At 42.3% G+C, this 24,840-nt stretch overlaps 3 protein-coding genes across 4 annotated transcripts in view; 1 reads left to right on the top strand and 2 right to left on the bottom strand.

Moving 5' to 3' along the window:
- Positions 1-10,933: 10,933 nt before the first annotated feature.
- On the top strand, positions 10,934-12,878 carry LOC116222021 (leucine-rich alpha-2-glycoprotein-like). The gene is made up of 2 exons (XM_031574246.1): positions 10,934-11,264; positions 12,064-12,878. Exons 1-2 carry the CDS (start codon positions 10,934-10,936, stop codon positions 12,726-12,728), a joined length of 996 nt encoding a protein of 331 aa, XP_031430106.1. The 3' UTR covers positions 12,729-12,878.
- A 622-nt stretch (positions 12,879-13,500) lies between these two features.
- On the bottom strand, positions 13,501-16,698 carry LOC105895120 (tripartite motif-containing protein 16-like). Its single transcript, XM_042708993.1, has 5 exons — positions 16,557-16,698; positions 16,034-16,255; positions 14,330-14,483; positions 14,157-14,201; positions 13,501-14,051 (listed from the first exon to the last, which is right to left on the bottom strand). Exons 1-5 carry the CDS (start codon positions 16,665-16,667, stop codon positions 13,501-13,503), a joined length of 1,083 nt encoding a protein of 360 aa, XP_042564927.1. The 5' UTR covers positions 16,668-16,698.
- A 3,678-nt stretch (positions 16,699-20,376) lies between these two features.
- Positions 20,377-24,840, bottom strand: part of slain2 (SLAIN motif family, member 2) — a 27,483-nt gene continuing 23,019 nt past the window's right edge. For both annotated transcript variants that reach the window (XM_042708914.1, XM_012821795.3), the window contains 2 exons: positions 21,776-21,995; positions 20,377-21,298 (listed from right to left, as the gene is read on the bottom strand). In XM_042708914.1, coding sequence (XP_042564848.1) covers positions 21,232-21,298; positions 21,776-21,995 — 287 coding nt within the window. In that variant the 3' untranslated portion in view covers positions 20,377-21,231. The remainder of the gene's footprint in view (positions 21,299-21,775; positions 21,996-24,840) is intronic.

Here is a 24,840-nt window from a genome sequence, read left to right as displayed (position 1 = left end):
TTTAAAACACTTGTGGTAGTGAGGATTAAAGTTGGGCTAAAGGTGACCACTACCATGTCAGATAGAGTGAAATGAATATTGGAATAGCAGATAGAATTAACTAAAACAGTCAAAGAGTCAGAAATGCGTTAAAAAGGTATATATTATTTCAGTTCACAATCATCAGTAATCACATAGAACCTTATGTATAGCCTACCTAGCACACAGACAGACTGCTTGTCTTAGGCTAAAGCAGGGGTCTTCAACCTTTTTCAGCCCAAGGACCCCTTGGCTGAGAGAGACACTGAGCAGGGACCCCCACCCCCACCGCCCCAAATTTAGGCCTGATATTCATATATTTGATCTGGAACTAAGTGTCAGTCACACACACACACACACACACACACACACACACACACACACACACACACACACACACAAACACACACAAACACACTCCCCTACACATGTTTGAACATAATTATACATAATTTGTAACACACAACTTTATTCTGTTTATTATTGACATTTTTTCTCCCTTATAGTTAGCCATTACTCTGTATTCAATTAGGGAGGGACAAAGAATTGAGTAGCTTGAGAAGCTTAAGTATGGATGAAATATCTCATACCTAGTGAGAGATCTGACGTTTAAGAATTCATCATTCATGACTTTGGCAACAACATTCTCCCTATGAAGCATGCAGTGCGTCATACATGGCTCTTGCACCGTCTGTGCACAGCGCGACACATTTTGGCGAGGGTATATCATGTTCACGGAAAAAATTGTCGATCACTTTGAAAATCTCGGAACTTTTTTGTACGTCCATGCAGCTGCTTACAGAATATAAATTCCTCCTGCATCTCATTTTGGTTTGACACGTCTGTGGATTCATCTAATTGTAGTGCAAAATAATCTGCTTTCGGGAGTTTCGCGACTAGTTGTGCCCTCACATCAGCTGCCAATTCATCAATAGGGCGGGCAAAGGGATGCTTTTCCTTCCCAAACATTGTTTTTCACATATTACTAGCTGCTGGCAGTATTAGACTTTCCGCAATTATGTATGGCGTTTTGGTCTGAGCGACACGTAATGCAACTTGATAAGAGGGTTTTAAAGCTAGCTCGCCAACTTTTGCTGATTGTCTGCTGGCCCTCAAAATATTTGAAACGGGCCTGGAAATATTAAATGTTTGTTTCTTTCAAGTGAGCTTGTGTTAAGTCTAAGTGTTGTTGCAGCTTTGATGGCGTCATACTTTCGTTTGATAGCACGGAAGAGCAAACCACGCACACTGGTAGTTCGTCACCATCGGTCTCTTTGTAGGTGAAGCCAAACTTCAGATAATTATTTGAATATTTACGCGTTTTCTCCAGTTTGCGCTTCTGGGTATTAAGGCATGTTGGAATCCTCTGAAGGTAGATCATCTGAACCGCCATCAGTGCTGTATGACGTGGAGCTTTTGTTCCGAGAAATTACAAAACGATCCATCATTTTTAAATTGTATGGTAATGGCAGGTAACGTGTTTTTGGCAAGAGCTAGAAGTGTATATGTTGCCATGGTGATGAAATGATCGCGTGAAGATTCATGGGTAGCCTATGTATTATTTTATAAACGAATAGAAAGCAATTGTTACGATCTGTTTATGTTTATGTAGCCTATTGGACGTTTTTAATTTTTGGAAGAGGGAAAAATGCTTCAGATGGAATAATTTGGCGGACCCCCTGCAGTACCTCCGCGGACCCCCTGGGGGTCGCGGACCCCCGGTTGAAGACCTCTGGGCTAAAGAGTCTCTGATTTTTTTAAGGCGGCTCCAAAAGAATCCAAAAAAGGCAAAAAGTTAAAATCTTCGGCAAAAAAGGGCATCTTCGTTGCTAATCAACCGAAACGAGTCTTCAGCGACACAGGGCAATCAATGCATGCAACAAATCAGACAGCTTTCATTAATGTTATGTTACACAGCTAACAATACCTTAGTTGCATTGAACTCCAACCACGCAAACTATCCCAACCAGCTTTTACAAAAACTCCTTTGTTGGACTCCAAACATGCAAGGTGGATATTTCTGGAGTTTTGGTCTTCTCGGGCCATCCTGAGCGTTCATGCTAATGCCACTGATGCTGCTAGCACCATGGTTAGCACCCTCAGTAGTGGTGGAGGGTTGACCTCCTTGACCACAACGTTCCTCTCCTTAAAAATCCACACCAGATACCCCTGGCATTTCTTCTTCTTCTACGTCACTCTCGTTTCTTAATCGTTCTTCCAAACATGGACATTTAGGTAGCAAAAACCGATGCATTGTTGATATTCACTTGAAACTACCACTCACTAGTTCGCTTTCTCCTTCAACCGTCCAGTAACGTCAACATTCAAGCGTGCAACGTGAAAGTTGGGTCATAGGTTATGACAGAATGATTGCTCTGTGTCTAAAACAATTTAAATCTGTTATTATTTTCTTTTGTGAGTTAAATATTATTATCACACAATAAATAACGCAGAATGAAATTAAATAACAATAATAAATAAACCATTATTTTCTTGGGGGTGCTATGGCTAATCCAGGGGGAGCTAGAGCACCCCCTAGCCCCCCCCCCCCCTGGCGCCGCCCCTGCCTCCAATGTCATTCAATCACATATGATCCTATTACTCTGTGAAGTGTTAAAAAGGTGGACAACAAGGGTGGGGTTTTTTAGGAGTTGGAGAGGAAAACGAACCCAAGCAGAATCCACGTTTCAGCTATGTTGAAAGAAGTGTGAATAATGGGACTTAGTGTCAGTAAATGTGCACACACCTGAAGCCAGAGATGCATGTTAGGAGGATGAGGTTCAGTTAAGTGGACAGCGTAGTAGACTTGCCATGTTCTGACAAACCCAGGGTTCAAGGGGCTGTTCTTGTCACTCGTACTCTCTTTACGTGTCCCCCCCTACCATAAAGTTGTCCGTCCCCCCCCCCCCCCCCCCCCCCCCAACAATCATTGAAAACTAAAAAAAAATGAAAAATATAGTAATATGAAATAAATATACGAGGACACAAGCGGTGCTAATTATAGACGTAAAAACAATGTGTTTTTTTTAAGTGTTGAAAAATCATGTTCCCCCTATTCCTCAAAGTGGTTTGGTTCACATGCTGTTTCCAACGGGCAGAGCTACCGGCAGCTCCGTGTTTCAGGCCCAGTAGCCTACACGGTCAGATTGTCAGACTGTTTCCTCCTCTGTCCCCTGTCGCTGCCGCTATGATACACGATATGTAAAGAGATTTACCTCATTCTCGAACGCAGTAAGAACATGTAAAGAAGAAGTTTTTTTCTAAACTCCATTTACGAAGTTCCAATCGATATGCACAAGTATGTATACGTTTATTAATGGATTGGCATGACAACGTGAACGTTTGCCGATAACACACGCATGCCAGTAATTAACACAGTTAAGATAGCTAGCTAGACAGTCTAGGACACTGTCCTGTCACGGGCAGGTTCATGCTAGTTAATAAACGTAGGTCTACATCTCAGTGCCTCTCCAGATTTGTTAAATTATCTGAAGTTAAATTAATGTCATCTTTTTCTCCGGTCCATGAACTATGCTGGTATTGTAATTTGTAGTGACAGTGGTACAGGAGGTAGAGAAGTCATATTGTAATCAAAAGGTTGCTAGTTCAATTCCCTATCGAGCTGTTTTATAACTTATTTTGAGCATCAAGTTCTCTTGAACTTTGGACATGATTTGTCTGTGAATAGATATTTCGTGTTAGTACATTTAATGCTGTTTAGAGAATTCTAAAATGACTTCGAATTTCTGTTTGTAAATGTGATAAGAGAATTCGGTATTTAGCAGTGTATGCTAGCTCTCGTGAAAGCAATTTTTTCATGCCCCCCCCCCCCCCCGGAATTACACTCTGAAATTTGACCATGTATTGTCCCCCCCTACAATGAAATGGGATTTCCGCCCCTGCTTGGGTGAGTGTGAAGTAGAAGTCTGGGTGCTGAGGGTTTTCCCCAAACAGACCTTTAAAATCAGACTTTCTTTTAGACTCCCACTATACAAAAATGTCTAAAACTGTCTAAAAATGTCTAAAATCTCATCACACTCATTGCCTTCACCAAGCAGTGGTGTCCATTTCTTATATCTTATATAAGTCCATTTCTTATATTAACATTTTATTTTGAAATGTGAATTTACATGGGGTATGGAGCATCATGTCTGTGGTGATATAAAAATGTTAACAATAAGAATATCCCACAAAAATGGCCAGGCTGTTTATTTGTTCCTGTTGCGACCTCGGGCCCGAGCCCCTCAGACGGAGGCAAAGTCTACGCCACCACTTCCCCACACACACACACACACACACACACACACACACACACACACACACACACACACACACACAACTCTGTCAAATAAATAGAAAGCCTCTTGTATGTTCAGATCAGTTAGTCTTAAATATCAAGGCATGTTTACACATACTCCTTTTCCTTTCAAATCATAAATGTTTTAATTAATGCAAAAATACAAAAGAAAAACAAAAGACCCCTGACTGATGCAACATTACTATTGGCAAAACAAAAATGAACACCATTGGCACAAAACAAGCAAACAAGAAAACATTCCAAAAACAGAAAATCAACTTTGAGTTCCTCAAAATCATAGGCACTACTTCCACAAACTCGGCACCATTGTTTTTTTATTCTGCTCACAGGCAGATGTGCTGTGATGTCACAATCGTGTGTATGATCACTGGCAACTGTCGCCACCTTCACTTCCTGTTTACATCAAGTTCTTTTTTTTACAGTTTTTCTCAATTGTTTACACCCAAAAGCGGAACTTATGACATAATGACCACAACCTTTAACTCATGTGCCAGCTCCCTAAACCAATTTTGCTGAGCTATAAACACATTTCTGAGGACCTCTCTTGGACCCTCAACACCTCATCCCTGGTAAAGAAAGCTCACCAGCGTCTCTTCTTCCTGAGGAGACTGAAGAAGGCCCATCTGTCTCCTCAGATTCTAGAGAATTTCTACCGCTGTACCATAGAGAGCATCCTTACAAACTGCATCTCAGTATGGTATGGCAGCTGCTCTGTTGCCGACCGAAAAAGACTGCAGAGGGTGGTGAAAACTGCCCAACGCATCACCGGTTCCTCACTCCCCACCATTGAGGCTGTCCAGAGCAAGAGATGTCTGCGGAGGGCACGCAGCATCGAAAAGGACAGCTCTCACCCCAGCCACAGACTGTTTGCCCTCCTCCCTTCTGGGAGGCGCTACAGGGTGCCGTTCCCGGACCAGCAGGTTCAGGAACAGCTTCATCCCTGCGGCTGTCACTTTACTGAACTCTGCCCCCCACCCCCACACACATCTCCCCCAGTGACTGTACTTTCCCCCTCAACCCTGGCTTGACTGCCACACACCCTCCTCCAGCCACTGAACATTTGCACTGTACTTCCCCCCTCCACCCTGGCTTGACTGCCACACCCTCCTCCAGTCCCTGAACATTTGCACCACAATGTTTTTTTACCACTTTTACTGTATTCATCGTACTTATACCATACAATACCTCTAAAATATAATATTACTAATATCTCTTTCACTTCATTTCACTTATTACCACCACTAATACTTACACCTGCACTTTACATATACTTATCATACCTACACTTCTAACTTCAATTGCTGCTATTCTTGTCCCAGTTACTGTTCATATTGCATATCTATTTCTTACTGTACATATCTATTTATTCTCTTATTACACTTTACATATGCACATACTCTGCACTTTTTGCTATTTTGCACTTCTGGTTGGATGCTAAACTGCATTTCGTTGCCTCAGTACTTGTACTCTGTGCAATGACAATAAAGTTGAATCTAATCTAATCTAATCTAATCTAATTTTTCTGCTCTAGACCAAGTTTTCAATTCTTAACCACACTTTCTTCAAAACACTACAGACAATCCTCTCTATTTTTGCACACTTCATCAATGCCAAATCTCCTTGTGTTCAGACAGAACACACTGCCAAATCATTTACACATCCAGTTGTGTTTGCTGTGATGTATAGGCTACAGCACTTTTGGAAAAAAATAAAGAAATATTTTTGTTGTTACTGTATATTTGTGGGTTGTTTTATATTTGAGTAAAACATTATACAGTTATATTTTACAACAGGAGTAAGCGTACAGTAACACTAAACATGAAAAGGCATACAGTTTTTCTCGATTGCTTTGGCACATTTTTCCATTCACTGTTTACTTTTTCAAAACAGCTCACACACAGCCCTTAACAGAAGCTGAAATGACCAAAACACTATATGATTTTTGCAGAATGACACCACCTTCTCAAACACACCCATCAAAACCAAACATTTCCATCAAAACCTACAATTTCTGCTCTATTGAAAATGTATGGTTTTTCATTTATTTAACAATGGATAACAAAATTCAAACTACAGCTGTCAATATCAACCTCTGTAAACATCATTTCAACTTTTGTGCAGCACCCTCACAGTATTGACTAGTTTATCACTGAAAACATGCTACAATTTGGGTTTTGCACTAAGCACTCTACCTAGGGAATATACTGTCATAAAGAATTTGAACATTTGAACATTTGTATAGAGTAAAATATTGTAGTTCTGTTTTTGTATTGCTAAACACTATACAATATATTCTAAACAAGGACTTGTCAACACCATTGGTTTACATTTGCTCTACTGTGTACAAAATGGAAAAGATTCTGACACAAAAATATGTATTGCAGTCATTTTTCCACATTACATGTATATTCTGTAAGAAGAGAAAAGTGACTTCAATATACAGTACTGTAAAAAGGTCAAATCTGTTCTCCAGTGAACATTCTCCCCCTGCCACCAGTGTGGGCCAGTGTGTTGATTCTGTAAAAATAGTACAATTGGCTGTAAATACTGTAAATATAAAGTAATCAGAATTCGACCGTATAGGTTGTAAATTGTTTTAGTGAAACTACAGTATACATTGTATTGTGGCAACACACTTTACAAAAGTTTAGAAATGGTTGTTGCTAAGAGTGCAAATACAGTGAAACACAGTACATTATATTGACTGCAAAGGCCAGCAAAGTTTCATTGTCATTGCCAAACGTACAAACAACTGATGCCAAAGTATGACGGCTCAGGTTTGGATGAACCCTTTGGCCAGCCTCTCTCATGAAGAGGTCAAGATTGACTCCGTGATCAATGACTCTTGCCCTAATTTCATTAGAGCACCTTACTCGAATGCCACATCCAGGGCCGGCTCTAGCCCTTTGGTTGCCCTAGGCGAGATTGAGTTTTGCGCCCCCCCCACACACACACAATACTTAACATCACTTTACTTTGCATAGCAGTTTTTTCACCCACTTATAATTCTACTATTCTACATTGCAGTTCAACAATAGTTGTTTCATGGACAACAAACACCAGAATAGTTTCAGAACATTTTCTTTTTTATTATTTGAAATAATTTATTACACACTCAAAGTTAGGATTAAGTTAACTCCATAAACTGTGCAAAACACTCTTAGGCACCTGTAAGGACATTTAAGCAAATTATGACCCTCTATACCCTAACTACCCTCTACAAACAAAAGTGCTTTTATGGATACTGTACGTACCACTACAAAATATCTCAAATACCTCACTACAATTCTTCCAGTCATTTAGGCCACTCCTAATGAGGTGGTCATTTTCCTGTGAAAAGAGCTTGCAGCAGAAGCAATACAGAGTATTGTTTTTCCTTAAATATACAAGCCAGCTTCTCTTGATTTTCTCCCCATTCACTAATTTCCTGTAGAAGTGGTTGTGGTGGCAGCTTTTCCCATCATCTCTTTTTGGAAATGTAAAGTCTGGACTGGTCTGGTATGGTCCTCTGCAAACTAACTCTGTCCTTACCGGATCACAGAGGGCTGGCCAGTCAGCAGGATCTATAGGTTCTCCCTGGATAGCAGGAATTGTGGAGGGTGAGGTGTCTGAGTGCTTGATGTGGTCCTGGATGTCCCTTCACCTTCACCTGTATTCAAGCATATTGTATAGCCAGACAAGCGGTGTTTAATATAATAAGTGAAATGATCATGAATGTGGTTGAACTTCTTTAGGAAAACAAGCTATTGTATTTAATACATGCTAACATGTATATATTGTACTTTAAAGTATGGATGTGGCTTGAATAAATACTATTAAATAGACTCACCTGATGCAGGCTGTGTGTTCCTGGCCTGTGTGTTACTGGCCCCTTGAGTACTACTGGATGTCCCTTCTCCTGCAGCTGTATTTAAACACAGAGTTCATCCATGCTGTTCGTTACACAGTTGCATTTGGTCATTTCTATCATCCTACCACATAGTTGCATTGTACAAATACATTTTATCTGACCATGTAACTTGTAGTAGATATATTACAATTACTGCCACAAGGCTAAATAATACTAGGCTACTGATTACAATTAGTAGTATTAATGTGATGTGATTATGAAAGTAATAATTGCTAATAATAATAACAATAACAAAAACAGTAACAGTAGTACTAGTTGTGTAGGCTACTTACAAAGTTCAGAGGGAGGCGAATCAGGCGTCCTTTCTACAGCGGCCTCTGCAAAAATTGCCTGAGTGCATCTGGCCAATTTAAAACAAAAATAAACAAAAATTTTAGTATATTCCTGGGGAGGAACTGTACAGAAGGGTGAACACCACCACTATCCCCAAAATGGTTACTGTGTGTGTATGCACCTGCTAGTTGTGAATTCACTAAACAGAACTTATGCCATTTATAATGAATGTAGACAGCAACTGTACTTTTCATAACTAGCATAGGTTATCCAGATACTGGTCTTTTGACATTTACATCCATGTAGGTTGTCAGTGAAGTTACGTTTGCTAGTAATAGCCTACGTAGCAAATTAGCAAAGTAACAGTGGCTAGCTGGCTATAGCTAGCCCAAGTGACAGCAATGAAACGTCCAATATTAGGTGATGCACAATACTACATGTATTTCGTTTGACACCTTAATGGCTGAGATGAGAAGACTTACCTCTATACTTGGCTTTCTTTTCCTCTTCTTCCTTTCTTCGTTTTCGTCCCTGTGCTCCAGATGGTTTTGACCGCTTCAGTTTTGCGAATGTCACGTAACTTAACGCAACCGCCCCCCCTATCGAGCCCATCACATTTTCAAACGGAGCTATAAATAGACATGAAATCATAAATTCATGTAGTCCGAATAGCCAAGTCGCATTGCGAGAAATACTCATGTATACCCATATTCAGCGAAATAATTACACTGCTAAAAATAGCTACAGGTAGGTTAGTGACCTACCCTGACAGTTTCAAGTGTTATATGCTGAATATGTGCGCGGGGCAGAGGTTCTGCTAGAAAAAAATGTTGCCGGTCAACGTGACCGGCAGAGTTTTCATTTTAATGATAAGCCGGTCAAATATCTATTACTGCTTCTAAATTAGCCTACAGGAGAAAACTGACGGCAGGCTATGTAGCTTAAACAATGATATAATAAGGTCGTATAGAATGAAACATGTTTATTTGCCTAAGTTTACAATGAAAAAAAAAATGCGCGTCAATAATTGGCCTTTAATCGCAACCTGCTGTGGCGTTATATTGAGCGCCGCAACATGGTCCTTGCTCTGACTATGTTCAATGAGAGCAGAGATTCTGAAATTATTCGACCCTCTTGTTAATCCGTTGCGTCGTCCTGCCTTTTCGCAGTGCGAACAGAACATTTTATCGTTACCATCAATTACCTCGCACATTAGGGAACTTGTCACTCCATTCCGACCTAAACGCCCGACACTTCGGCCTTTTTTTTGGTGGAGCTGTCCGAACATCTATGGCTTCAGGTATTACAGGTTCACCCTCATCAGACGGTTCACCCTCATCAGTTGCGTTTGGCCTCCGAAAAAAGCTTTTAAGGCTAGTCTGCTTGGCCATGTTTGATCCTTCTAACTCAGTTCGGTCTTGGTTTATAACCAACGATTTGCGCTTTATTTAAAATGCAGCATATGCGTGTTGTTTAATAACTTTCAAACAGCAGAATAGCCTGTTCCTTTAAAACATAATAAGGGCAGTGCATGTTTGCTTTATAGACCTAGATATTATAATTATTCTCAAATTGCGATTGTGTTTGGGGGACGGGATTTTTAAGCATTTCCAATCGGACAATTTGACCGGGGAGATGTAATATTTTCTCACATTTCATTTTCAATTGGCCTACTGGACAATGGAAACGCTGGCGCGGGGGGGGGGGGGGGGGGCGTGGCGTGGCGGTGGTTACAAACATGAAAAAAAAAACGGGGGAGGGGGTACGTAGCTGGAGATTAAATGTCTGAAGTACGGGTACGGGACTGTAAAAAGTGTGGGAACCACTGGCCTATAGCAATCGCCGGCCCTGGCCACATCCCCTGACAGGGGCCCCTCTAATTCTACCACGACCTCTTCCTTGTCCTCGTCCTGAGATTGTTGGTGGCGGCCTCCTCGATACATGCTTGGTTCCATCTATTTAGGTGAGGTTGAGAACTACTTGATTAGATAATTCGCCAGAGAAGACTCTTGCTGTGCAAAGAAGATGTGAGCATTAAATAAAGTTGACCCATGATTTGCTAAATGTGTGAAAACAATCGAGAAAAACTGTAAGCATAGGCTTCTCTGATCGGGTAGGGAAGCAGCACTGGACTACAAGCAGCAGATCTGCAGTACACCATATGGCCAAAGGTGGCTCCCATTCACACTTATGGCAGTTTTATTTGGGCGAAAATCATATAAAACCATACACTACATTTTTAACTCTGTTACACAGACAGCTCTGGCAATAACCGGACTGACAATGACTTGGCAGACAAAGAGATGCTCCGTTGTTTATAATAGTCTGGAATATCAAACTATTATAAATCATTATTTTTAGATAGTTTAGAGGTACAGATCCAACTAAACTGTGACCATCTTACTCCTACAGAAATGTATCTTCTGTGCCTTTTTAGCATTGCGTTCGCTATCTGCTGTTGTCATGGCGCCCTCTCGTGCCCAAACCTCTGTAATTGCTATTTTGGCCAGGACTCCACAGAGGTAATATGCCACAACATACCAATTTCTGTCTTTCCGGCGAGAGGTGTGCCGAGGAACACCACCCGTCTAACCATTCAGTATACCAATATTACTAAAATTACCGGAGAGGACCTTCGAGCCACACCGCTACTTAAAGAGCTCCACCTGTCTAACAATAAACTCAGAAACCTGTCAACAGACATGCTGATAGGTCTCCCTCATCTTCACACCATAGACCTTACAGGTAGGCCTAATATTAAGTATTTTTTAAATTACAGGTAAAATGTAGATTTTTTTTGCAGTGTATGTGGATGTTGAATTGGTTTCAAATTAATTGTTTCTTTCTTGTCGCGTGCTTGGCTGTGTGTTAAGACATTCATTTTCTCCATACATGTTCTGGCCTTCTATAAATATCTTTATCAGTGAATAAGCTTTGTGTTAGGTGAAAATTCACCCAAGTTACCTCAGGACTCCGGAGTTGCATATAAGTATATTTATTAGACAACAACAATAAGCTTGTTGGGCTCACCCACGTCCTGGCAGGTCAGAGAGAAGCACGGGCCCTCTCTCAGAGAGAGGGAACTCAGACCTACCTCCAGACCGCAGCAGACGAGAGAGAAGCAATATTAAACACATCCAGAAGGTTTATATAGATAGAAGTTAGCGTTCTCTGACGCCAAAACTTTTTGTCAGCAGGGATAAGCACGTGGTGGGTCTCTGACGTCCGAGGATATCTTACTATGCTTTCTGTCTTGTAAAGATGTCAGTTCGACCCTTCTTATTCACCTCTGGTCCAAAACATGCTCTTACAAATATGCCGACTAAGTGGCACCTAATAATCTAAGTTACACACACACAGAAAAGCCATGTTCCTGCTTACATAAGCACATGATTCATACAAGGTCATTATTAATACAAGGCACTTGATTCATATATTCTTAAGTCATTTACAGTGTTTCGAAATGAGCTCTGTCACTTTGTGTGCTTACTCTAAATGTATTTGTTATGTATTTAACCCCTCTGATTTATTCGCCATCCTTCAGGTAACCAGCTGAGGGATCTTCCATCTCGAGTGTTCCACCACGCCCCACTTGACAGCCTTGCACTCAAAAACAACCTCCTCTCCAGGGCAGAAGCTGATTGGCTGCCCAGTGACAGCAACCTCACCTGGCTCGATCTGTCAGGTAACCGCTTCCAGAAGATTCCTGCAGGCCTCCTCCAGAATCTGGGCCGCCTGATCACCCTGGACTTTTTTGAGAACAAGCTAGAGGACCTCCCTGCTGGAGTCCTGGACCCCTTGACCCTCCTGGAGAGGTTGTCTCTGCAGAACAACAAGCTTCGCTTCATAGACCCCTTGGCCTTCGACACCACATTCGCACTGTCGTATCTATTTCTGCAACACAACCGCCTGGAGAAACTGGCCCCGACTCTCTTCCAAACAGTGAAGGAGCTGAGGTATCTCGATCTTAGTGGGAACCAGCTCCATCACCTTCCCGCTGGAGCCCTGGATCCCAGTGTCATGTTTGTGGACCTAGCTTTTAACCCCTGGCACTGTGACGCCAAGATGGACTACCTGTGGAGGTGGGAGAGAAAGTCTATAGAGCTCCACCAGGAAGAAACCAAGGCTGTGTGCTCTCTGCCAGTGATGCTGAAGGGAAGACCACTGGCAACCCTGAGTCCTGAGGAGCTCGGACTGAAGATAGACTAGGAGAGGAGAGTGGAGACTGTGATGAATTGACATCAAGACACTCTTATCAAGATGGTACACACACTGTGGCAGCTAGCTAATATCCATCATTAGCTGCAGTAGCTGCTAAACTGTTACTTGATTGCATTTGTATAAAACAAAAATGGAGGACATTTGTGGTACAAAGTAGTCATTCTTTATTTGGAGTGAACATGCAGAACTACTCTTAAAATAAGAACCCAAAGCAAGTTAATTTCATCTGGTACAGATCATATTGTATCTGATGCAGCTGTTACTATCAAAGTGTGTGTGTGTGGGGGGAATATTTAGGTTTAGTGGTTCCCAAACTGGTGGTCCCCACTTTGACAATGGAGAGAAAAGCAAACTATTTACTGCAGTTGTATTTGATAGATCACATTCCTACCACACAAACTATCCCCTATAACATGAAATACAAATAGTTCTGTAAATATACTGACCTACCCAAAAGGTATAGGTTTAGGTTTACATCACAACTACAACACAGATAACACTCAAATACACATCTAAATATACACAGAGTCCTTAATATATGTACTTGTTACACATAATCAATGCCACATAGTCATTGTAAATATTGGTAATCATTAAGCATTTCCCCTAAAACCACTTTAGAAAAGTTTAAAGTACATACCTATAAGCAGAATTAACTTAGTAAATTATGATTAAATGTGCTACAGTTTATTCTGTGAAGCAATTCATGAAAATTACACTGAAATAACTCATCAAAATCCCCATTAATTCTGCAATCCCTTCAGAAGACTTCAACAGAACAGCTTGAATCTACGTAAAATCCTGGGTATAAGGTCTTCTGGGTAAATATGGCCTGAACACTAAAAATAATTTCTAGACGATCTACATGACCACGATCACGGTCAGTGATTCTGTAGAAGGACAGAATTCCTGCCTGGCGATTCAAATAAACCCCTACTCTGGAAGGGACTGGGCCTGGAATTTTAGTCTCAACATTATTGTGAAAAAAACTGAGACATGAACCGGAGAGCTCCAAGCACCAGGATTCGTCATTACGCCCAAATCTGCAGTTGTTACCATATCCCTTCCGTTCAATGTCATCGTATGCAACTGCAATGGCGACCTCACGATCAGGCACACTACTCCACTCAACCTCCCAGTAGGCATGTTCAGGAAGAGCATCGCTACAAAATACTTGTCTGCAGTCGGTGAAACGATCCCATCTCCTGCCACGTGACACAACCTCGTGACTCCATTCGACTTTTGTGTTGTCTTCAGATATAAGGTGATGTCTGAATGCAGTTGCAGAATCAAACTTTGGATGGACAGAATCTGAGATGGCAAAGATACAGAGTTTCAGTGTGTAACACACAGAGTCAAAATACCAATAACTGAAATCCTGTAATAACTAATAACTGAAGCACTTAAATTACTTACATCTTTTCATCTGTTTATGGTGACACCGCAAGAACCCGAACTTCACTAGGAAGATAAACAAATAACAAATATTTAATTCACTTCTAATTCTACTTGTTTTGACGATCCATCAGATATATTAACTAGATGATGTATGTATTTATACGTTTAAATGAATTAATTATCAAGCCTACCGTGACTCCATATGAGGCCAACATTTTCAGAGTAAGTCTTTTCCATCTCCTTCATCATTCTTTTCAGATAAAATTCAACAGTGGTTGGTCTAAATGCATAGTTTGCATTGGAAGTAACTCTTGGTAAATCCTCAGGAGAGAAAAGAGAGAGATTCTGCAGAGAGACAATGAGAAGCAAAAGCTAATGAACATACCATCACTATATTCACTTGGTGGACTTGGACCAGAAAGAACTTTCAAAATCAATCATTCTACTCAGGGATGGATTACCGAACGGGCCTACAGGGCCCATGAGCTCAGGGGGCCCCTAAGCCACAGCCTCTGCGTGAAGTCGCTGTTATGTATCTCTTATTTGTGGTTGAAAGAGGTGAAAGAGGAATTTTGTTTATTTGCTGTTGGCTTTAATTGAGTGTACCTGCGCTGTCAGGGGCATAACTATAGACAGTGCAGTTGCACTGGGGCCCTTGGGCAAAGCCGGCCCCCCTACAATGCATTTCTCATAAGTGCCTGTCTCTCAGCGTCACTATGTAAACACGCCTGTGATCAAAGATGAATTATAATACATGCAAAAGAGTACCTTATGCTATATATGCCCTCGAAATAGCAAACCTATCTCTGGCATGGATTTAATTATTTTGCGGGAGGGAAATAGTCAGTAGTAATCTATAACACAATTATTTACTTATCCTACATAAGCTATGGAAACTATTAAGAAATTACAATGAAATGAATAATTTCTTATTTTCTTTGGTATTTTTGTCATATACAGATATGCAATGATGATTGCTGGGTAATATATATCTTGTTGTCCAATGTCAAGTCTCTTTTTGATCATGTGACGAGACGATACGATATAGCTAGTTTAGGCGCAAAATCTAAACGTCAAGACCGACAGGCTGACTGAGCACAGCCAAAGGCAAAGCACACCTGCAAGCCGTAGGATGCCTTTCAAACATAAAAGTGGTGATGCATGATATGCTTTTTCAATGGACAGGATAGCCCGCCCATTCAGAGCTCCATACTGCCCCTCAGGTAGCTCTTAATGAGTTTCAATTTGGAAAAGGATCACTCGGCTGTTGCCACTGTCACAGATGTCAGAAGCAATAGCAGGGCAGTGCACACCTCGCCGAAGGTGGATATTACGGAGTAGACTTTGCAGGGACGTGCACAAGAGGGGGCTAAGGTTGCTTGGGCAACTGCCCGTTTGCCCTCCTCGACTGAAGTTGCCCCTCCGAAGGAAATATATATATATATTTAAATAGTATTACGGCTGCAGAACTTCATGTTCCTTTAACAACCTTAATCCATGCTCATTTATAGCACTACGAAATGGTTATTGTTTTTATCATCTAATCGAATCTGACCACCCGTTCCATGGGTAATTCTTTGCCTGTCCTCCACTGGCCCATGATGCATTTTGGTGTTACCCACAGTGGCACACAAGGCTACTGGAGCTACAAAACATCTCTTCAGTTTATACACATATACACATCAGACAATATTCACTGTTGCGTTCAGCATCACTGGTAAGAAGGGAAGTTATTGGTTAAAAAAAGATACAGATAAAAGTGCCTAATGTAGCTTTAGATTAGATTAGATTAGATTCAACTTTATTGTCATTGCACAGAGCACAAGTACTGAGACAACGAAATGCAGTTAATTGCTAGTGGCAGGTTAGGCATACTGGAGATCGGGCACATTTACCTGCAGGAACTGTACTTCATCCTCTTTGCTAGCAAGCTGCTCCATCTCAGCTGCTCTCGTCTTCAACACATTGACCTCCTCCTGCCGCTGCTCTTCCCGACTCAGCTCAGCCTTCTCCTGAGCCCTGATCATCTCCGGCACCTCTGAGCGCATCCGCTCAAAGAAGGCTAGCAGCTCCGTAAAGTTGCTCTCACTCACCTCCACTGAAGCCTTAGCAGAAGACTGTTACAAATAAACACATTAAAAACAGTGACATGCTATTTGCCATCAGGAGCTTATTTCATAAAACTTACAACACTGTTGCTAATGAAAATCAATATTAGCCTACTGTTCTCGTAGATTTATAAAACTGCTGACTAATTCACTACATGCAACACTTACAAAACTCTGACTTAATGGGTTACTACGGTAGGGTACTGCCCTAAAAACCATGAAAACACATGGTTAGCCTACTTATAAACAGTATAAATCTGCTGCTTATCACTTGTGAACGCAAGTGAATGTCCTTTCAGCAGCACCACACCTGAAGAGATTCAACGTTTTCCCTCAGCCTGTTCAGTTCACTTTCTCTCTCGGAGATTTCTTTCTGTAGACTCTTTTGCAGTTTACGCTGTTGAAAACAGAAGAACATCATAAAGGCCTGTCCTCTACACTGGAGCAACAGTATTAGGCTAGGTAAAACTGATGAGGATTCCGATTTTGTAACGTACACCTGGAATTATTCACCTGGTTATTTTCTTTGGCGCTTGCCAGTGAGACTACATCATGGCCTTTGTGCTCGTCTATGATGCATTCAACACACACACACTTCGAATCAGTCTCACAAAAAGCTTCCAGTGGTTTGCCATGTTCTGAACACATTTTCTTCTGCAATTGAACAGCGGCATCAACCACCTTGTGCTTCTTTCCTGCGTGAAGTTCCTCATGACGGCAGAGGTGTATTGGACAATAGGAATCAAGACACTCCAGACAAGACTTGTCAGCTTTGCGTTTCCTCCCTACGCAAATCGTACAATCCACATCGTCAGGTCCAGCAAACCCGTCATCCGAATGAGTGCTTTGAAGACCCTGGGCCTTTAGCTTCGCAACCATGTCGGCTAGAATGGGATTTCGACCCAGAACAGGTCTCGGGTTAAAAGTCTGTCTGCACTGGGGGCAGCTGTAGACACCATTTTCTTTGTCTTCATCTTGGTCCCAGCATTTCTGAATACAGTCCGTACAGTAACTGTGTCCACAAGGAATAGTTACTGGATCCTTCAGTAGTTCTAAACAAATTGGACATTGGAAATGATTCTCAGGCACTGAAATATTCGCCTCTGCCATTGGAGTACACACCAGTTGATATGTAAATGGTGCACACACGGCGATGGTTTAAGTGAGCTAGTACGTACAGTTGTGAGGCTACGCCAAATGCAATGTAGTTTCGTTCCTTTGCAAGGTTCCAACGCAAGTTTCGTTTCCTTGGAAGGGTTGGACGCAAACTGAAGTGAAAGCAAGACGCCCATTTGAGTTACGTTCCGATTCGGCTTTTTTGCGTACCCTTAGAGTGATGGTTTAAATGACAGACGTAGCCTACAGTTGTGAGGCTACGCCAAATGCAAGTTTGTTTCGTTTCTCTGGAAGAGTTGTAGCTACACAAACATGGTTGGCACTGAAATGAAAGCAAGACGCCTTCAGTTACGTTCCGATTCGGCTTTTGTGCGCACCCAAAGAAAGGGATGGTTGAAGTGACATCAGTTTCGTTGAATTAAAGCGGGTACAAGTCACATACAGGTTACTTTTCTCTTGAAAAGGCTGTCTGCAAATGTGGGTGCTACGTCAGTGAAAACTAGACTCTCCTTTCGCTCATGACAGCAAACGTTAGTTGCACAATAGGAATCAAGACACTCCAGACAAGACTTGTCAGCTGAGAGTTCCTGCGTTGAGCGTTTGTGAATGTATCGGCTTCAAACTGTGCACTGTACATGGACCGGCCAGGTCTAGCTAACCCGTCGTCCGTTTTAGCGCGCTGGTAGTTTCGCAACCTTATCAGCCTAGTAGCCTAGTGACAAACTGTCAAAAAGGGCTTTAGTTTTTGAGATACCCCTACCGGAGGTAGAACTAAACCCAACAATGTTTTTCCTCATCTCTAAGGTCTCCCATATATGAAATGGATTCTTGGATAAAAATATTTTACTGCAAAAATGGTTAAATTGATAGATATTGTTATACACCCCAAAACCTAAAAAAGAACATAGAATATAGCCTGGCCGTATGGGAGTTAAGACATATAAACTGAAGCAGATGGAGAACACAAGATCTTTTATCCAATAATCCATTTCATATATGGGAGACCTTAGAGATGAGGAAAAACATTGTTGGGTTTAGTTCTACCTCCGGTAGGGTATCTAAAAATGTTGGGGCCATTGTCACTAGCCTATAGGTGTTCCAACCCAGAACAGGTCTCGGGTTGAACGTCTGTCCGCACTGGGGGCAACTGTAGACACTATTTTCCTCATCCTCATCTCGATCCCAGCATTTCACAATACAACCTGTGCAGTAATTGAGACCACAAGGAATAGTTACTGATCCATCAGAACAAACCAAAGCAGATTTCACGTTTCAACTATGAAATTGGCACAGCCAAGTGTGAATAATGGGACTTAGTGTCAGTAAATGTGCACACACGCCTGAAGCCAGAGATGCATGTTAGGAGGATGAGGTTCAGTTAAGTGGACAGCTTAGTAGACTTGCCATGTTCTGACAAACCCAGGGTTCAAGGGGCTGTTCTTGTCACTCATACTCTCTTTACAAGATGGCAAGAATCAATCATTGGGTGAGTGTGAAATAGAAGTCTGGGTGCTGAGGTTTTCCCCCAAGAGTCAAACATACCCTTAAAATCAGACCCTCTTTTAGACTCCCACTACAAAGAAATGTCTATCACATTACATCTCATCAAGCTCATTGCCTTCACCAAGCAAAGTCCATTTCTTATAGTAACATTTTATTTTGAAATGTGAATTTACATGGGGTATGGAGCATCATGTCTGTGGTGATATAAAAATGTTAACAAAAACAATATCCCACAAAAATGGCCAGGCTGTTGTTTATTTGTTCCTGTTGCGACCTCGGGCCCGAGCCCCTCAGACGGGGGCAAAGTCTACGCCACCACACTCCCTCCCTCCCTCCCTCCCCCCACACACACACAAAACTCTGTCAAATAAATAGAAAGCCTCTTGTATGTTCAGATCAGTTAGTCTTAAATATCAAGGCATGTTTACACATACTCCTTTTCCTGTCAAATCATAAATGTTTTAATTAATGCAAAAATACAAAAGAAAAACAACAATAAAAATACTTCAAGCTGCAAACATAAAAATAAAAATAAATAAAACTAAGCAGAAATGCAAAGACCCCTGACTGATGCAACATTACATTGGCAAATCAAAAATGAACACCATTGGCACAAGAACAAGCAAACAAGAAAACATTCCAAAATCAGAAAATCAACTTTGAGTTCCTCAAAATCACAGGCACTATTTCCACAAACTCGGCACCATTGTTTTTCATTCTGCTCACAGGCGGATGTGCTGTGATGTCACAATCGTGTGTATGTTGACTGGCAACTGTCGCCACCTTCACTTCCTGTTGTTTTTTTAAATGATATTGGCCACACGTTTTATTTTGCACTGTACCCATTTTCTATCTCATCCTAGAAGACTGGAGGCAGCCAATGGCTTCATCAGAAGCCATGTTGTATTTTCCAAGTGGGATGTTTGATACGTTTAGACAGGAGTTGTCAGGTGAGGGGATAGGCTAATATTTGTGATATGTCAAAACACACTGATCACACCTGCTCCAAACTGAACACCACAGACATACAGCAAATCCACGCTGACACACACACACACACACACACACACACAGCAAACCCACACTGACACGGTCAGAGAGGTGAGCGGAAGAAGCCGCTGTGCTGATTATCAAAACAGATGAGAAAAGAAAGTGGCAGATGAGTCTTCCGGTGTACACGATGAGACACAGAGGAGATTGCCTGTTGCCACTGGGCTACTCTACCCACCCACACACACACACACACACCTGGTTCAGAGTTGCCTTGGCTACCAGTGATTACATATCCTGACTGAAGAAGAACAAGTATGTGCGCTTCCCCCGGACGACACGGTGACTACACATTTAGGCCAACTAGAGTTCAACAATCTTCAAGGGGTAAACAATCAAATTAAAAAAATCAATTTTCTGATAGAAAAAAAGTAAATGCAGCCCATGTACCACAGCAGTGTTCATTTTCACCTTTGTGTGTCTGGATATTAGCTTGGCTTCCAACAGAGCACACACACACACACACACATTTCTTACAGGTGAGTCCATTCCAAACGCTTTGGAGAATTAGCTTTGAAGTGAGGTTCAAATTCAGCATTACAAAAATAATTCATATGAAAAATGTACGAAAAAAAGAGAATACTGAACATGATTACATTTTGAAATAAAACAGCAAAAAAAAAGAAAGCTCTTTTTTTTGTTTAAATATCAATTTCAAATAAATAATTGTCACATAGATATGAACACATTCTTGCAGAAGGAAACCTGCTATGAAAACGATTTCACGACAGCCTCCACGGCACGCATTCAACAACTGCAAACAATAAGGCCAACCATATCACAACGTTCATGGAACATTAGAGCCCACGTGAATCCCCTCAGCAAAACACCCCGACGAGAGATGAAAGGCGAGTCTTTTCTGATGAAGACATGACATCAGGAAAAACACATCAGAGGAGGAGGGATATATGAGAGAGAGAGAGAAGAGAGAGAGAGGGGTCGATGTTTATTAGTTACTTTGCAACCTGATGGCACAGCGGGCGCTATCTGTTTAGCAATGGCGCCCCCTGGTGGCGATGGCGTCCGGAGCTCTGCTGGTTTTCTTTGGCATGCTCTGGCCTGTCTGCCGCTACCATGTCCCCCGTTCCACAACCTCATGATTGAATGGAAATATTCATTTCTCTGTTTATTTATTTATTTATTTGTTTGTTTGTTTGTTTGTTTGTTTGTTTTGGATTTGTTTAATTCAGTCTGAGTTCATTTTCTTCCGTTTTTCTTATCTTCTCTGTCTTAGACATGTATTTAGTTTTTGCTAAAGTGCAGCATTATTGTGTCTCAGGGTGGGGAAGGGAAGAGGGGGGGTTGTTCTTGTGCAGTCAATAGCAGCCCTCCTTCCAGCTCTCATCCCTGATGCCACTGTACGTGCGAGGGGCCGGCAGAGACCTAAGAGAGGGAGAGGCAAGCCACAGTCAGATATGCATGTTACCGTCCTCAGTCCTGCCCGTGCCTCCAACATGGGTTGGAAGTTTCACTTCTTAACAGCAATGACAAGAACAGCAACTTGTACTATTACTGCACAAATGAAAGCATCAAGAGGAAGTAATACCTTTATTCATTTTTTTCTGGATTGGTCATATGGGTGCTGTGTTTTGCCATGTATTAATGAACAATGGTATTTATTTATGCTTCCTTCGAGTGTGCAAGCATCTACGTTAGGTAGGTGTGTGTGTGAGAGTGTGAGAGTGAGAGTGAGTGTGTGAGAGTGAGAGTGTGAAAGTGACTGAGTGTGAGTGTGTGTGAGTGAGTATGTGAGAGTGAGTGTGTGTGTGTGTGTGTGTGTGTGTGTGTGTGTGTGTGTGTGTGTGTGTGTGTGTGTGTGCGTGTGTGTGTGTGGTGTGTGTGTGTGTGCGTGGGACATACCTGCGTACAGGCTGTGCCAGCTTGCTGCGGGGCACAGGGATGCCTCCGCCTGCAGAGCCACTGGGGCGGGGCAGAGCGCTACGGACGGGGGGGCCCAGGGAGCGGGTGGGGGTGGAGCTAGTGGAAGAGCCCGGGCTAGGATTGGACACCGCCTTCACCGGCTGCCTCAGGGCCAGGGGCGAGGGCGTGGCCGGGGTCCGGAGCTTGCTGGGAGAGGAGACTGAGTGGAACGGAAGGAGGAGAGATCATTAAGCAGAGAATACACTCACTCACACAAAATGTCTGAGACTGCATAACACACAGAATGACCAAATCTACCTGATGGCATGAAATCAAGACCCTCGGGGAAGAGTTCACCAGCACTATGAAATGGCGGCACACGTGTTTACATGACTTTTATGGGACACACGTCATGGATAGAGGTATCCACAACACCTTTACTATGGTGTGTGAGAGAGAGAGAGAGAGAGAGAGAGAGGGAGGGAGGGAGGGAGATTGGAAGGGTGAAGGAGAGAGCATGAAAGAGGAGAGAAAGACTGGGAGAGAGAGAAAAATAGAGGGAGAGAGAGAGATAGAGTGTGTGTGTCTGACAGAATGTACAGGGGGTAGATGGTTTGTCAAATCATGGAATTTGAACATTAGTAGGCTATTATGTACTTGACATAAAAAAAAGAACCAAATTCCATGATATTTTTTAGGATGGGGAGAGGCAGGCTAACACATCCCAAACTCCCTATCCGTGCAAGGAATGTGTTTACAAGAACCCTTTCAAATGAAGAGGGTCAACAGCAATAACAACAAGAGAATCGGCGAAACCAAACATCACGATCACAACACCAATCACAGCCAACCACTATGAGCACCACGGGTGCCACGGCAACAGAACGTCAGTGGTACTCACTGAAATCTCCATCCTCTCCAAAGCAACAGGCCAGATGGACTAAACAAAGATGGAGACAGGAGAGAATGGCAGTGGGTTTACAGGGCAAGGCTACAGCCACCGCGCTCTCGCACACACACACCCCCACACACACACGGCTACAGCCACCGCGCTCGCACACACACGCACACACACACACACACACACACACACACACACACACACACACACACACACACACACGGCTACAGCCACCGCGCTCTCAAACACACACACACACACACACACACACAGCTACAGCCACCGCGCTCGCACAGAGGCAGGCACTCATCTTATTCCTGGACATGTAACATTCTACATTTGTAGACATACTACAAATGGGTTCTTTTACTAGCACATGCCACACACACACACACGGTTAAGGGCCTAAGGTTTTTTTTTTTTAGATTTATTTATGGGCTTTTTAGCCTTTATTTGGATAGGACAGTGAAGTATTTTGGACAGGAAGTGAGGAGGAGTGAAGAGGTGGGGAGAGGATCGGGAAACGACAGCAGGCCAGAATCGAACCTGTGTCCCCGCGGGCAATGTAGCCCGTAAATGGGGGCTTATTGGCTCGCGCCACAGTGCCCCCCGGGCCTAAGGTTTTAAAGTTGGAATTAAAGTCGCACATATTTGCTAGGGTCTTAACTGGATTTTAATCATATGCTACATACACTCCTTCTCACACATACAAACTGCCAAAAGATAAGGAGAAATATAGAAGGGGTTGAGGATGGTACACACACACACACACACACACACCAGTGTGTCTTTGACCTACGCACATAACCACCCAAACCAGCATGAGACCACTCTTTTTTCTGAACCATGTCAACCACAGATCAGAAGGTTTAGTCTCAACCAACAAATTGGACCACTCAGGAGAGATCTCTGTACCAAAATGTACACTGACCAAAAAAAAAAAAAAAAAAAAAAAAAAAAAACCCAAAAAGGTTTAAAAAATAAATAAAAAATCAGTTTTAAAGGCACCTCAAACCTACATATTCTCCAACAATACAGATGCATTATATTGGGCTTTTGAATGCAGTGGCCTTCTAGAGGGTCCCACAGCATACCGTGTGAGGAACAAGCCCAGGCTTTTGAGGCAGTGGTCCAATGCAAGCTGCCTTCATGCCATGGTGTGAGACCTTTCTGTTCAACAGGTCACAGATGAACCCAGAGCTCCTGAGAATATCAAACCGCCTAAAACAACGTCAGCTTCCTGTGGCATAGAGCTACAACTCCACTCTCCGAGTGAAAGATTTAGCCCTTATCTTAAAAAGCTTTCAGTACAGTCTCATTATGTGCGGCCCATTGATCTGCCTGTTTCTGGCTCTAACAACCAAGCCGCACATATGCTAGCTTCAGCAGGCTGAGTCATGGAAATCTGAAGTACTACACGGCAGGGAGGAGCTGGATTAAACATTACGACCTTTATGTCAAAAAACTGTGTCCTTTCCTAACCACGTTTCCCTGACCTAGATGAAAAATGTCAAAAGGTCATGGAAAGATGTCAAGAACGTAGGAAAAGACAACCCTGGTGCTAATAGAATCTGAATGCACTTACACTTACACGTAATCATGTGACGGCAGATGTTATCGACATGGGTCTTTAAACATTGCTACCACACGGAATTGTGGTACTACAATTAATACTAATAATTAATACTGGTAATACTATTTGCTTTCCTTTCGGAAAGGATGGTCCAGTGTACCCTATGCTAAAGGAGATACGAAAGGAAGCACTGAAGCACCTTTCCTAAGCATTTAGAGAGTATAACCAGCTCTTATCATGACTGCAACTTGGACACTTACGGGTCATTTCACTCAGTTTGGAACCTTCCTAAGCACAAACCACTATCCGACCGCAGCCTACCACTATCCGACCGCAGCCTACCACTATCCGACCGCAGCCTACCATGGAAGCCCCGCAGCTGTTTCTGATGCTTGAGCAGACACCCTTAAACACTTACAGCACGAGTAACCAACAGTGCTGTAACACTTAAACTACTCCCCTGATACTTCTACTACTATAGTAATAACTTCGAGGCTAATGTAATATTAGTAATAAAGAATTACAATAAATACATTTTAAGAAAGTAATTTCAATGCGAGTCTGCTTGCTTAGAAAAGACCCCCTGAAATC

Source organism: Clupea harengus, chromosome 10 (assembly GCF_900700415.2).
Source record: "Clupea harengus chromosome 10, Ch_v2.0.2, whole genome shotgun sequence".
Lineage (NCBI taxonomy): Eukaryota > Metazoa > Chordata > Actinopteri > Clupeiformes > Clupeidae > Clupea > Clupea harengus.
Note: the sequence above shows the minus strand (reverse complement) of the source record. Positions and strands in the feature narration are given on the sequence as shown.

Coding starts and splice junctions, on each gene's coding strand:
- LOC116222021 (XM_031574246.1), top strand. CDS start 10,934: ATGTATCTTCTGTGCCTTTTTAGCATTGCGTTCGCTATCTGCTGTTGT. Junction 11,265..12,063: donor TCACACCATAGACCTTACAG/GTAGGCCTAATA, acceptor GCCATCCTTCAG/GTAACCAGCTGAGGGATCTT.
- LOC105895120 (XM_042708993.1), bottom strand. CDS start 16,667: ATGATGTTCTTCTGTTTTCAACAGCGTAAACTGCAAAAGAGTCTACAG. Junction 14,484..16,033: donor ATGAAGTACAGTTCCTGCAG/GTAAATGTGCCC, acceptor GTCTCTCTGCAG/AATCTCTCTCTTTTCTCTCC. Junction 14,052..14,156: donor CCATAAACAGATGAAAAGAT/GTAAGTAATTTA, acceptor TTGCCATCTCAG/ATTCTGTCCATCCAAAGTTT.